Raw genomic sequence first — 15,240 nt, 5'->3', positions numbered from 1 at the left:
CATATATAAAATATATACATTATAAATAATATATGAGGTAATCTACATGTTATATATATATGTGTATATATATATATATATATATATATATATATATATTACATTCAGATCATTCATTTGTAAACAGTTGAAATGTAGATACTTGCCATTTGGCTATGAAGGACTGCCAAGTTCACCAAGGCAGTAGCTACACTGGGGTGCTTTGGGCCAAAGGATTTCTGCCGAATTTCAACAGCCAATTCATACAGAGGTACAGCTTTGTCAACTCTTCCCTTAAAAACAAAAGCATAATCTAACAAAATATTAAAGCAATAAATACCATCTAACCAGACCCTTCTCCAGAAATAAAATATATTACATAAAGTTGCAGAAGCATTTTCTTTTTTCTTTTTTTTTATTTCAAAAACGTTTATTTGTATGAACAGTTCCTAACTCTTTATTTAGTTGAGAGCCTTTAAAAGACCAGAGACTGTTTATATTTGAGTCTGGAAAAGAGTTTCTACTATTAATCAGAAACAATTGTTTCTACTTTCTGGCTTATCTGTTTGTATAAGCCAAAAATCCAACCAAAGTTTCTTTTCCTGACAGATAGATGAGAAAACATGTGAAGGAACATCCTGAATTCTCAGAAGCATTTTCTATAGCTCATCATGCCTAAAGGCAACAGAAAATCCAATATAACATTTAAATGAAGCTGTTGGGAAACACAAAGATTATCTGATAATTTGGAAAGATAGTTTGCACTTTATTTGCTCATCCAGTGCTTCCAGTAAAAGAAAAGTCCAGTTGTATAGATCTACTGTTTTTCTTAACTCAGGGAGGCATCAAAATAAAATCATGTCCCGCCAACTGCCAAGTCCCCTCGGGAGTTTCTTTATGATTTCTTCTGAGAAGCTGGCCTGAAAGAACAGCATGCTCCCTTCTTACATATGACCTTCCATTTTTTTTTTTTAACAGACAGAAGAATCTAAATTTTACTCCCATGGCAAAGAGCTGATATTTAATTGTAGACAAAGTAAGAGAAGAGTGAAATAAAATGTCAATTTTGTAAAATAAATAAATAAATAAATAAGGCACTTTCTACAGCCCTGGCCACTAGGTGGTTTGGTGTGTTTTGGTTAACAGCAAGTACAGTAAGGGGAATTTGAAAATTCCTGATATACTATATAAAAAAGATCCCATTCATAATCTTGACAAAATGGGTTATGTTTGAAAGGAACTCATTCGCAATGTTGATGCTGGATTTGTAGTTGGAATGTATTTTCAGAAAACCAAATCAGTGTTTGAATACCGTCATATTCTCATTTGTTAGAAATTAAATAATTTATTTTAAAAGCTCACCTGCAATAACTTCCCATCAGGCAATACAGTAACGGCTGGCAGCAGTCACAGCCTCTCCCGCACATCTTAAAGCACACAGACACGCTGAGGTGTACTAATACAGTAAGCGGCTGGCAGTAGTTACGGCCTCTCCAGTTACAGCCTCTCCTGTACATCGTAAAGCACATGGACACGGAGAGGTGTACTTACCGTTTTCTTATACAGAATTGCAAGATGCTTCACTGTGTAGGCCAGGGAAGGGTGGTCAGGAGCCAGTGCTCGCCTCCGGATGTCCAGGGCTCGTTCGTACAGCTCCTCTGCTTTCTCGTACTGCTTCTTTTCATTGCAAAGAGCTGCCAAGTTATTCAGGGACTGTGCGCAGTCTGGATGGTCTGGCCCCAGAACCCGCTCCCTCATTTCCAAGGAGCGCTTCAGAAACTGCTCTGCTGTCCTGGGTGCAAAACCCCAAAATGCCTTAAGCAATGTATTCTCTAGAGGTCAGAGTCCTAAGCCCTTAGGGATGTGCAGAACAGAAACGGTTTTATGCCTAGCCACACTGACGTGAAGGGTTCAGAGCAAAGCCCCCTTATCTCACCCTCCTCCTTCCTTCGCTTCCCATGACACATTTGCGAGATTGCTCGGTTCTCAACTTCATTTCTTCTAAATGAGAAACCCACAGCTATTTTTGGAAAGAGCCTTCTAAGGCCTTTCCAGTGGTCAGACTGCGCCGAATGGAAGGCGTAGGCATTCGTTCTTTCCCCCTTAGGAGTCGTTACCAAATAATTGCTGGTAAAAGGAACTTAGGGGAAACATGAGAAAGGTGTTGCATTTTTCTGAAACCTAAATGCACTTGTTTTTCAGACAGCGGGAACAGAGACGCGATGTCTTTTCTAAGTAAACCAAAGGGTGAAAGCCGCTGCTGCCCGCGAACTCTACTAGCTTCTCTCCGGCCTGAAGTTGCTTCCGTGGGTCTCAGGTATAATAATGTCCACATTAACTGATTTCTATAACTATGAAGGCCGTGCTAGGGAAGCTGCCGAGTAACGCTTAGCTTCAGAAGCAACGTGGAAAGGAAGTGGAAACACAGCATTAAGTGTGTGAATGTTCATAACCCAAACCAAACAGGAAATTGGCAGAGTTTTTTTTTTTTTCCCCCAACCTCAGACTTGCCAGACAGGTAAGACAGCTTCCCACCAAAGAGACACAGTGGATCCTCGTTGTGAATCTCATCAGGAATGCCGCGGTACTCACTCGAGATTGTTTTGAAGGTAGTAGAGGACGCCCAGCTCGTTGAGGGTGCGGGCGTTCTCAGGCTTGTCCTTGCCTAAGGTGAGCTCTTCCAACTGCAGAGCACGCCTGCGCAGTAGGGCAAACCCGTACTGCAGAGACAGAAACACAACCACTGAGCAGCAGCCTCAGCTCTGGAGGTACCTATTGTCCTGACAACAGCCTTTCTCTTTAATCCAGAAAGCAGTTGTTTTACGTAACACACTGACTATAACATTTATGAGGAGCATGTGTGTCTATTTCTACATGGGACCATGTTCACAAATTCATTAAGCACTATTTTGTGAACACGGTCATGATATATTTTAGCATGGTATATGTCAAAGTACTTCAAAAAAAAGACTAGGACCTAGCTTACTGATCTTTGACTCCCGCTGCACACATGCACATCAGGTCCTTCTGTATAGAGCAACTTATATTTATTGTTTTATAATCATGCATGTGTGCACACAGGTGCATGTGGAAGCCAGAGGGCAACTTCCGGTGTTGAGCCTCAGCTGCTACGCACCTTATTTTCACAATGGGAAACTGGGGGTCACCAAGGATGCTAGGAAAGTCACAGGGATCCCCCAGTTTGTACTTCCCCAGTGCTGGGATTCTAAGCGTGTCAGCATGGCGGCTTTTTTTTTTTTTTTTTTTTTTTTTTTTTTTTTTAATTAGTGTGGGGCCTGGGGATCTAACTCAGACCCTCGTGCTTGTGAACCAGGCACTGTACCAACTGACCACCTCAGTCCCACGGACAGAGACTTAGTGAGCCTTTATCAGCAACTTAGAAACATTTGAAATGCCTGCTTAAGGAAAACAGTTCTTCCCTACCTGAACCTCACAGAAGATGTTAGTAGACTCTTATGTCCTTTCCTAACTCTTCGCAGAGAAGCATCACAGGAGCCTGAAACAGCGCCTTGCCGAGTGCACCTTCAGCTGAGCTTTAGAATTTAAAAGCTCTCTGGGTTGCACTGATCAGCAATAGCTCTCTCAAACTGTGATTATATATAAAAGGAAGATGCCAACCAGTGCCTTTCTAGAAGTCACTTAAAACCTGAAGTGCTCCAGTGCAAGGTCTATGTGCTCATGACATTCAGACCTCATCCCCCCTCAGGTTCAGGAGGCAACAGGCACAGACTCTCCTTACCAGGCTGCCTTTTCGCCTTGTGGCTTGCTGACGAATTACAACTGATTTTTTCCTAAAATGTTCAGCTTGTTCATACCTTTAAAAAAAATGAGAGAAAGAGAGGGTGAGAGGAGGGAGGATGGAGGGAGAGGAGAAGGAGAGAGGGAAGGAGGAGAGAGAGAGAGAGAGAGAGAGAGAGAGAGAGAGAGAGAGAGAGAGAAGAGAGAGGATGAATGGTCATGATTCAGAAAGGATTCAGGGAGAAACAAACATTGATATAGTGCACAGTGGTTCTGACTGTCAAATTCAACAGGAGTCTAGTGGTTTCTCACGGAGTTCAAAGCCTCTGAGGAAACCCACATGGCCCTCTAGAAAGCTCACACGTCACTGTTTTAAATTGATTTCATGCAGCTGGAGTCTCTAGCAGTGAGCCCCATGAACATCCCAGCGGTTAGTTTGCAGTGGGCATCTTTATCTGGACAGGCTCATTTTTGGTTAGCTATAAATGCAAAAACCTAGGCAAAATTCATGCGAACCAATACCTACAGAAGTGAAAAAAAGAAAGTGGGGGAGGGAGAGAAAGGATTTCTGAGAGTGGAGGAGAGCTCACTCAGTGGGCGCCCAGTAAGTACAAGAGCAAAAAAAGTGTGTTGTCTTCCTCACATGGTATCAGGGACCACACCCAGGGCCATACACAAGCTAGGCAAAGGCCCTGTTGCTGAAGTATGCCCTCGCTTTGAAAGCCTTTTCATTGCACTGTGGAGCAGCCAACGCCGCCTACAAATGGTGTGTAGTTGATAGTTTAGGCTTTGTGGGCTCTTGTGGTCTCTGTCAAAACTAAGAAAATCTTCCGGTGACAATATGCAAATAAAAAACGTGGCTGGGAGCCAATAAAAGCTTCTTGCCATGAGCTGGCGAGATGGCTCAGCGGGTAAGAGCTCCGACCGCTCTTCTGAAGGTCCTGAGTTCGGATCCCAGCAACCACATGGTGGCTCACAACCATCCGTGATGAGATCTGATTCCCTCTTCTGGTCTGAAGGCAGCTTACAGTGTATTTTACGCAGGAGCCAGCCGGCCGGAGGGAGTGGGGCTGTACTAAGTTCAATTCCCAGCAACCACTTGATGGCTCACAGCTATAATGAGTACAGCTACAATGTACTCACACACATAAAGTAAATAAATAAATCTTTATAACAAACAAACAACTTCTTGCCAAACTGGCCTCGGCGACTAAGAATGGCTCGTGGTCCCTCTAGTGGGAATATTGCTCAGCATTACAGTGAGGAAGCCTGGTGGGAGAGCTCAAAGTATATCACTTCAAACCTCATGCTCTATCTTTCATGCATGTTCAATAAAAAAGAAAAGAAAAAAAACCCGGGAATTTTAATTTTCTTTGTGTATGTACCGCATGCAGACCAGGAAATACCATCTGACCATGATGCGGAGGATAAGGAAGATAAACTGCCCCAAAGCCAAGCCTACCACTTCCATGCGTTAGAAATACCCACTTGCTTCGTGAGATCCGAGGGTGAGTCATCTAAGACTTACTTATTTTGTTTGTGGTACAAAGTCGCGAGCGCCTCCAGTTCGCGAGCAGCGTGCGGATGGTCGGCCCCGTAAGCGTTTTCCGAGATCTCCAAGGCCTGTTTGTACAGCTGCTCGGCATCGCCGAACTTCTTCCACTGCACGTACACGCCGGCCAGCTGGTGGAGAGACTGGGCTACTCTCGGGTGGTCGGGATCTAAGGCAGTCTCCCGGATTTCTAGGGACCTCTGCAGAGGCACCACGGCCTGGGAACAAGGGTGCCAGAGAGGCTGATCAAACGCAGCACTTCAACACCACGTATCTCAGCGCCCACAAACGGAAAAACCTCCCGTCCTGGGAGGAGAGACGCGGAAACACGCGGAGCCATCCTGCCTTTGGCCCATTGAGGTTACCTGACTGAGAAGTCCTAAGTCCTTCAGAAACCGGCCGAGGGTTTCATACAGGTCGGCCAGGCACAGCATGTTTTCCTCGCCTTCGCAGTTCTCATACTGCTTCAGTGACTCAAAGTACTCGGTCGCCATGGCACCTTTGTCTTTGCCCACAAACTGCCAATAACTCAGCAACTCGGCGAAGTGTCCTCTGTTCCAACAGACAAGGTTAACTTGGTGGAAAACATTAAAACCCACAGCAAGACCGGGCAGTGTGGCGCACGCCTTTAATCCCAGCAGTTGGGAGGCAGAGGCAGGCGGATTTCAGAGTTCGAGGCCTGCCTGGTCTACAGAGTGAGTTCCAGGACAGAAAAAAAACAAAAACAAAAACAAAAACAAAAAAACAAAAAAAAAACCCTACAGCAAATGAAAATGCCGGAATTCCTTCCTACGGAGCTGTAGGCAGTTTATGCAGAGGCAAGTATTGCACGGGGACAGTGAGGCCAGCTTACACTGCCATCCATCCCAGGGCTCTGGCTTCAGCGTCTGCAGCAGTGTCCCGCAGCAGGCTGACCTCTCACCGCTGTTTGTACAGAAGGGGGACCAGCGCCACCTGCTGTCTGAGTGCATAGCACTCGGGAAGGCCTTAGCCGTGCTGGCAGCTGTGGCTAAGATCTTGCTTAGTCACTGGAATCCCTGGAGGATATTTTATACTGAAGTTAGCTCAGCTCCCATCATTTTAAATGATGGGAATAAAGTAGCAGAAACTAGCGAAAACAGGTCAGCTCCCACAGCATATCCACCTCGTGACTGCCCCGAGGAAGTGGAGGGAAACGGAGGTGAGAGAGATGCCACGCTGAAAGGCCAAATGTGAATCCACAGGACTCACAAGCAGGTCCAACAATGAAATTTGTGAGCATCTGCTCAGGGGCAAATCAAATTATAGACCTATTTCTAAATTCCTTCCTTCCTTCCTTTCTTTCTTTCTTTCTTTTTTTTTTTTTTTTTTTTTTTTTTTTTTTTTTTTTTTTTTTTTTTTTTTTTTTTTTTTTTTTTTTTTTTTTTTTTTTTGGTTTTCCGAGACAGGGTTTCTCTGTGTAGCCCTGGCTGTCCTGGAACTCACTCTGTAGACCTGGCTGGTGTTGAACTCCGAAATCCGCCTGCCTCTGCCTCCCAAGTGCTGGGATTAAAGGCCTGTGCCACCACTGCCCAGCTACTTCTAAATTTCTAAGTGAGGCAGAAAACAAACAAAAAAATCCTTCCTGCCGCATAGTAGGTGAGATGTATCTAAGGAGGCAACAGAAGTAACACTGTAGAACAATGTTTACTTTAACAGCAGTCAGATTCCACTGGGAGCCTAGAATCTGCTTAGAAGTGACACTTGTGAGAGACCTGGCAGCCCTGAGAAGCTGAGGTTAGGAATAATTTCTCTGCACAGCTTAAAATCTGCTTAAATGTAAGAATCAGGTATAATGTTGTCCTGGGATCATTCTAGCTGATTTTTGAAAAGCAGCAATATACTTTCCCCCTGGACAAAGAAAATCTCACGACAATGTATAAACTGTCACAGAATCCCCCACTCCCCATTGTTTGTATTTCTGGTGCTCCTGAGACTACTCTGATTTTAAATATTAAAGCAATTCCGTTTGCCAGTGTTGTTAGGTCAAACAACTAGCCGTTTAAATCTGTCCCTCCAGGGAGAGATGATCTAGAAGAAGCTGTGGACCTTTTGTAAAGGTTCTGAGACACGAAGAGGTTGAGGAGGCAGCTGTGCAGCTTCTGTTTGCTTCCCTGCTGCTGGAAGAGCCACGGGAGCTCATCTGCGCTTCTCCAGGTCACTCTGTCCTGACTGGAGAGGGAGGAGACCACACAGTGAGACCTTTGGCAACAGAGGCCTCTGATGGCTTCAGGAGACCACCGGAGGGAGACAAACACATTTCACCACGATTTTTGACTCTAGTATAATCCAAAGCCAATCAAGCTAGGCCAATACCAGAAACATTTGCCATCCTCACTGAGGTAAACAAGTCCTTGATATTCTAGACCAGACTCTTCCCTAGGCTGATATGAGCAAGGAGATAGAGGATTGAAACACTGAAAGGCTTATGAGAGTGAAAGGCTAAGAACATCAAAGGAAGGAAAAAGAAAAATACACAAACAAACAAAACCACAAAAACAAAAACAACCTTCAAAGGACCTGAATATACATACACAGAGATGTGTGTGTGTGTCAGAGAGAGAGAGAAAGAGAGAGAGGGAGAGAGAGAGAGAGAGAGGGAGGGGAGAGAGAAGAGAGAATGTGCATGTGATAAATATTTTTAATTATTTAAATGGAATAAAAATAAAGATAGTAAACTGATTTGGTATCAATGCCATCTAAACTTTCTCCTTCATCATAACAAAATATTTCCTTAAAATGGTATTTTGTTCTTGATATTAATATGGGATAAAGAAAGGATAAATTCCTGCAAGTAATAATTGAAGTTTTACTTTTTCTTTTTAATATACATGGGATTAAATCCACAGTTTGGCATATGCTACATAGGCATTGGGCTACCTTCCCTCCCTCTGTCTGTCTGTCTGTCTGTCTAATATTGAAATAGGGAAGATCTCTTTAAGCTTTGTAGGTTAGCCTTGAACTCACTCAGTAGCCCAGACAGACTTTAAACTTGCAACCCTCCTGCCTCAGTCTGCCTAGTAACTGCTATCACAGGCATGTGCCACCTGAGCTGGCTCAAGTTTACACGCCAACGTGTAAGCAAAGGAAGTGAAACTGGAACACAAAGACAGGGCGTGTAGCCAAAGAACAGGGCAGGCATTGCTGATACCTGAGCTGGGAGGTAAAATAGTTAATCAGCTTTTGCCTATATGAAGAAACGAGGGCGGGGTCCTCCATGTACTCCAGCCTCACTGTTTCCCAGGCCTGCAAGAGGAAGAAAGGAATGCCGAGTCTATTAAGTCATACATCTGACGGGGGATTTGCAAAAAGCAATGTATGATTCTTTCATTTCTATAGTTACATAGAAGGATCAGCCCTACAGTATTTTAAAATTTAGGATAAATTGATGTGATAAGCTTAGTTCAAGAATTCAAATGACAATTTAATTTAAAAAATTAAAAAAAAATTTTGTAAAGCGCCTTGAAAAGGTAACTCAAAAGAGCAAATTATATCCGAGTCGTATGTGACAGAGGGGCATGGCTGTGAAGGCACAAGCATTCTACAGTGACAGGGAGGGTGCTGTGTCCTTGGGTGAGAGGATTCACACACGACTTGGTAATGGCACTACTCCAAACAGGGATTGTGCTAGCCAGTCCTTTCTAAGGATTTACAAGGCTGAGGCACGCGGCAAAGTCTGACACCTTCAAGGGCCATCCCCAGTCTCTTCAGTGTCCTGGGACAGTCTGTACAACTTAGAATTCACCCAGCACTGGGCAGGCCCCTCCTGAGCCAGGGAGAGTGGCCATGAAAAAGGTTGACTCTCATCTTGTTTGCATTCCTAGGAGGGAATTCCCTTTTTGATTTTGCTTAAAACACTATGTGTGTAACATGTAACAGCACAGATACTTTCTTAGTTTTTCCCTTTTGAGTTTTTGAGACTTGCCTCTTGCTATGTAGCCTAGGCTGGCCTCAGATCTACTCAGCCCCTGCCTCAGCCTCCCAGGACTGCAGGCTTGTGCCACCACACCTAGCTCCTCTTAATAACTGTTGTGGGTTTTGAGACACAATCTCATTCAGCCCAGGCTAGACTGCATAGCAGAGGCTAGTCTTGAACTCCTGACCCTCCTGCCTCCACCTCCCAGGTACCGGGATGATGGTAGGCCTGTGTTACTGGGCCTAACTCCTTTCATTAAAACTGAATCACACACTATTGTTAATTATAGAGACAAATGCCGGGCAGTGGTGGCGCATGCTTTTAATCCCAGCACTTGGGAGGCAGAGGCAGGCGGACTTCTGAGTTCGAGGCCAGCCTGGTCTACAGAGTAAGTCCAGGACAGCCAGAGCTACATGGAGAAACCTTGTCTCGAAAAACCAAAAAAAAAAAAAAAAAAAAAAAAAAAAAAAAAAAAAATTATAGAGACAATACATTACAGCAGATATTTAAAACTAAAGCATCTTGGGTAACAGCTGCCACACGAAAGCACTACACATGCTCAGTGTTGGACAGGCTTCACATGTAATTTAAAGTCACTCTAAATAAATTTTAATGGGAAACTTTAGGTTTTGAGGTTAACATCTGAAGTGTTTAAGATAGCATAGTAGAATATAGCATGGATTTCTACAGTGGATACTTATAAGTAAAAAAATACTTTTTATTAAAAAGATATTTGAAATAATATTTAATATATAACATTTACCTGTAGATGTTGAAACCTGAGCAAGCCACAACTGTAAGTCAGCAGATGCATTTTGTGTAAACTGTGAAGGATGGAGGTCAAAGAGGCCCAGGACATCTCTGGATACAGCTCCATCAGCTCTGACTCATTCACGCCATTGTGACTAACATTGATGAGGCAGAGAATCTAGACAGAGAACAGAGCACACAGGGACCATAGACTACTTCAGAAATCACGGCCAAGAATTTCTAAAACTCCTTAACACTAATTAAGGTTTTATCCAGACTTTGTCTCAAGAAAAAAAGTAGAGAAGCAATGGAGGAAGACATCCTACTCCCAGCTTCTGACTTTTACACACGTACACACTGGTAATTAGATTCCCTCATACACACACCTATATATGCAGATATCACATACACAGCAATGTGCATGAGCGAACACACACACACACACACACACACACACACACACACACACACACCTTAGCCAAAACACAAGGGAAAAAGACAACTTTGCTCAACAAAATGCCAAAGCTTTTCTTTCATCTTAAAGCTCTAAGACAATTATCAATGGGAAAGAAGGAAAGAAGAAAAGAAAAAGAAAAGGAAAAGGAAAGCTGACCTGACAGAAGAACACAGAAACAGACCAGCAGTCATGTACATGTGAGCTTGATAGCTGTCGGGTGGCATTCCAAATCAGAGGAGAATATATATTATTTAATAAAAAATAGCAATCTATAGCCACATGACAGAAGGCTAAAAAGTAGACAGTTTGTCCTCACATACGCAAAAATAAAACCACATGAATTAAAGACTCACACAAAGCTATAAAAGGGTTTGAAGGAAACCACACAAGCACACACCACACGGGACCAGTAAAGCAGCAGAGAATTTTAAAAGACACAGCAGACCAGTACTGTTGGTAAATTTGATTTTTACTAAAATAAATTTTTTTAAAAATGAATACTACCATAGATGACCAGGCACAAAGGAAAAAGACATCTAAGTAGTATTCAGTATGAACACTGAAGGACTTCAGACCAATAAGAAAAGGAAAACCTGGGAGTGGGGAGATGGCTCCGTGGCTAAAAGCATTTGCTGCTCTTCCAGAGGAGCCAGGTTCAGTCCCCTGCACCCACACCATCAGTCTCACAAACACACGTTCTGGGGTATCCAGAGCCTTCTTGTGGCCTCCTGGGGACCTGCAATCATATGTGCATATGCACCCCAAGAGACACACACGCTTGCACAGAATTAAAAAAAAACAACTTAAACTAAACTTAACTAAAAAGGTGAATCCTAAAAGAAAACAAGTGTAAGACGAAGAAGGAGGAGGAGGAGGAGGAGAAGAGGAAGACGACAACTCAATCTAAAAAGGAGTAAACATTAAGCACAGTGAGACGAGCTGAAATCCCAGCACTTAGAAGTCCAGCCCATGAGGGTTGCTGTGAGTTTTAGATCAGCCTGGTCTGCAGGACAGCCAGAGCTGAAGAGCAAGAGCCTGTCTTATAAAACACAAGAGCTAAGACAATGACTAGCCACGAGAAGAGAAATCTCCGTCATCGCCAGGAGTTCTTGTAAGCTCTGGCTCCAGCCTCCTGCATATGCTTACAGCTTATTTAAACTTCCGTTCCAAGGACTGCACACAGGCCCCCAGGGGTCCTGCTGTGGCTTCACTTCACCTGTGTCATCCACTCCTTATCCCTGTCACTTGGCATGGACTCCCGGACGTGGTGGAGAACGAGTCTGTACAGTGCCACTGTATCCTGACACTGCAGGCACTGATGGAGGGTTCCAGCTAAGTGGCCCGCTCTCCCGGCCCTGTGGGAATTGAGAACAGGCTGAATTTCATGCAGACTGCCAATATCTGTGAAGACTCTATTTGACCTCTATTTTTGCACTACAATTCATAATGGGAATTCAATAAAAATACAGAAAGATGATAGTTTTCTAAGGCTGCTGAAGCAATTTAGTTAATTATATCATTTAATTCATCTCGATAAACACGTGCTGAGAGTTAATTTATGTCAAGCAATTGGTATTCATTGTGGACTATAAAAACGAGTGAGGGTTGGCTCTTACTCTCCAGCACGCCACCTCCTTCAGGATACAGGGGAGAAGCAGAAGCTCTGTTAGCCATGCATATCGAAATCGTATGGAGCCAGGGTTTTGAGAGCACCAGGGCAAACTAGAGAAATTTAGTAAACTAAAGACATTCAGCAAGCAAGCCAGGGCTGGTAGTTCAAGTGTGCAGCCCTAGCTACTGGGGGGCCAAGGCAGGAACATTCCGAAATTCCAAGTTTAAGAATTGCCTAGGGTACAGAGTGAGCTCAGCCTCCCAACTTAGTGAGAAGCCACCTCAGAGACACAGCATTGGCCTGGCAGCATAACGCTACAGGCCCCAGCCTAGGCATTGCAAAATAAATAAACTGAGTAAATACAGGTGACATACACGCATGTTCACAGACGTCAGACAGGAGCAGGGGAAGCAGCCTGGCCCCAGAGTGCTCACCCTCGCCCAGCCCTCGGTCCAATCTTTAGCAGAAAGACTAAACCAAACCAAGCATACAGTATTAAAACTCTGCCACACAGAAGTTTCTTTTTTAAATATAGAAATGGTCCACAGTCCCTCTTAAGATAGATTCTTGTAGAAACTTGGTATCGAAGAACCAAATAGCCCAATTTAAAAAAAAAAAAAAAAAAGGGTACAGATCGACACAGAAAATTCTCAGTAGAGGAAACTCAAATGGCTGAAAATCACTTAAAGAGATGTTCAACATCCTTAGACATCAGGGAGATACAAATCAAAACTACTTTGAGTCCATCATAAACCTGTCAGAATGAGTAAAAAAAAAAAAAAAACATGAGTGACAGCTCATGCTGGCGAGGATGCGGAGCAAGGGAACACTCCTCCATTGCTGGTGGGGGTGAAAACTGAACAGCCACTACGGAAATCAGTATGGCAGTTCCTCAGAAAGATGAGAATCAATCCAGCTATGCCTCTCTTGGGCATATCCCCAAAGGACACTTCATCCCACCACAAGGACACTTGCTCAACCATGTTCATTGCTGCTTTATTCATAATAGCCAGAAACTGGAACAGAAGAATGGATTTTTTTTTTTAAATAGTGGTACATTTACACAATGGAGTATTACTCAGCTCTTAAAAAAATCACATCATGAAATTTCCAGGCAAATGGATGGAACTAGAAAAAGAAATCCTGAGTAAAGTAACCCAGACCCAGAAAGATAATTGTGGTATGCATGCATTTATATCTGGATATTAGACATTAAATAAATGATAGCCAAGCTATAATCCATAGATCCAGAGAGGTTAGACACAGAGGGACAAGGGAGGACACATGGATCTCCCTGGGAGAGGAAAACAGAATAGATTTTACGGGTGGGCTGGAGCCTGAAGGTGGGGGTGGGAGATGGAAGAAAATGGGAGGATCAGATGGGAGAGGGGAGAAGGAATTGAGTGACGGAATGAGGGGGAAAAAGACAGAACTGAAGGGCATTTGAGGGGTGGTATGGAATCTAGTGCAGTGGAAACTTTCTATATAATATACGAAGGTGATCCCAATGAAGTCTCCAAATGATGAGGGAGGCAGAACCCCCACTCGCCATCTCTCATCTCTAAACAAAGCTTCCGGTGCCAGCATTCATCCAATTGAGTTGTTGGCCAAAAGGGTTCCATGGAAATCTCCAAACAACCCAGGCTTTTGCCAAGACAACAGTTTGTTTGACAACACTCACGTAACTCATTGAACATGGAGAGGTCGAGCTGGTGCCTTCAACCCCATGTTGTAGCATCTATGGCATGGAAAGGTACTCTGCCAGCTATCAAAAGGGAAAAGTAGACACCACTCCACCACAAAACCTTTGACTGCCAAGAAAAAACATATGCCAGGGCAATAGTGGCATAAACCTCGAGGGAGTAACCAAACAATGTCGGTTTTGACTTAAGGCCCACTGCATGACATGAAAGTCAGACCTGGTACTGCTCCGATGATCAAGAACCAGAGTCGAGATAGTCAGAGACCGAGGGTAAAACCAAATACTACTGGTCTACAAAACAAACAAGCAAACAATAAAATATCTCTTAATTCTATTTTGCCATCCTCATAGATTGGTGCCTTATTCAGTCATCATCAGAGAGGCTTCTTCCTGAAGCAGACGGGAACAAATACAGAGACCCACAGCCAGACATTACACAGAGAGGGATCTTGGGACACACAGTTCTAAACTAGGTGTCTCCATCAAATTCCTCTGCTCGGAGCTCAGGGGACCCTATGAGAGAAAAGGTAGAAGAAGTGGGGGAGTCGGAAGCAATGGGCGATACTAGGAGAACAAGACCCCCTAAAACAACTACACACAGGTCATATGAACTCAGAGACAGAAGTGACAGCAGACGTCCAATCGCAGGGCCAGCATCAGTCTGCACCAGGTCTTCGGCATATAAACTATAGCTCCCAGCTTAGAACATTTTTTTTTCTTTTCCTTTTTTTCTTTCTTTTTTTGAGACAGGTTTTCTCTGTGTAGCCCTGGCTGTCCCAGAAATCTGCCTGCCTCTGCCTCCCAAGTAGTGCTGGGATTAAAGGCATGCTCCACCACTGCCCAGCTCAGCTTAGAACTTTTATGGGACTCCTGAATAGGTGGACCAGTGGGCCTCTGATTCTCATGCCTTCTCTTGGAGCTCTTTTATTTTTCTGTTGGCTTGGCTTGTCCAACTTTTGATGGTATGGCGGCTTTTCATTTTACCTTATTATATTTTATATTGCTGCATTTTGTTTTTGTCTCCTAGAAGGTTGTTCTTTTTTAATGAGAGATAGAAAGGGGGTGATTCTGGATGGAAGGGGAGGTGGAGAGGAACCAGGAGGAGTGGAGGAGGGAGAACTGTATTCAGCTGACATCGTGTGAGGAACCAGGAGGAGTGGAGGGGGGAAAACTGTATTCAGCTGACATCGTGTGAGGAACCAGGAGGAGTGGAGGGAGGGAGAACTGTATTCAGCTGATATCGTGTGAGAAAAGAATCTATGTTTAATAAAAGGAGAAGGATGGGTTCTTGCAGTAAAGACCATACAGTTGTATGGAGAGGAACCACACCAGGTACTTTACTCACTTTATTACCACGGCAACACAGGAGAGCCTGGGCAGGCCATGCCACAGGAAACTAAATTGTAAGATTTTCTTTTCATTTCAGATTTGGTGTTCAAAGTGAGAACATGGGAATAAGAGACAAGAAAGCTAGATTTGGTGTGTGAAAATAAGG

At 43.8% G+C, this 15,240-nt stretch overlaps 1 protein-coding gene across 8 annotated transcripts in view; it reads right to left on the bottom strand.

Annotated features, from left to right (window-relative positions):
• Nucleotides 1-15,240, bottom strand: part of Nphp3 (nephrocystin 3) — a 46,565-nt gene that overhangs the window by 3,507 nt on the left and 27,818 nt on the right. For 5 of the 8 annotated variants that reach the window (XM_031346220.1, XM_031346222.1, XM_031346221.1 and 2 more), the window contains 10 exons: nt 11,648-11,786; nt 9,988-10,152; nt 8,460-8,554; nt 7,358-7,480; nt 5,656-5,842; nt 5,267-5,508; nt 3,740-3,815; nt 2,572-2,699; nt 1,531-1,771; nt 147-272 (listed from right to left, as the gene is read on the bottom strand). In XM_031346220.1, the coding sequence (XP_031202080.1) occupies nt 147-272; nt 1,531-1,771; nt 2,572-2,699; nt 3,740-3,815; nt 5,267-5,508; nt 5,656-5,842; nt 7,358-7,480; nt 8,460-8,554; nt 9,988-10,152; nt 11,648-11,786 (1,522 nt within the window). Of the gene's footprint in view, nt 1-146; nt 293-1,530; nt 1,772-2,571; nt 2,700-3,739; nt 3,816-5,266; nt 5,509-5,655; nt 5,843-7,357; nt 7,481-8,459; nt 8,555-9,987; nt 10,153-11,647; nt 11,787-15,240 lie in introns of those variants that run through there. The other 3 variants (XM_031346215.1, XM_031346219.1, XM_031346218.1) reach the window with 3 other exon arrangements.

The sequence above is a fragment of the Mastomys coucha genome, unplaced genomic scaffold, assembly GCF_008632895.1.
Source record: "Mastomys coucha isolate ucsf_1 unplaced genomic scaffold, UCSF_Mcou_1 pScaffold23, whole genome shotgun sequence".
Lineage (NCBI taxonomy): Eukaryota > Metazoa > Chordata > Mammalia > Rodentia > Muridae > Mastomys > Mastomys coucha.
Note: the sequence above shows the minus strand (reverse complement) of the source record. Positions and strands in the feature narration are given on the sequence as shown.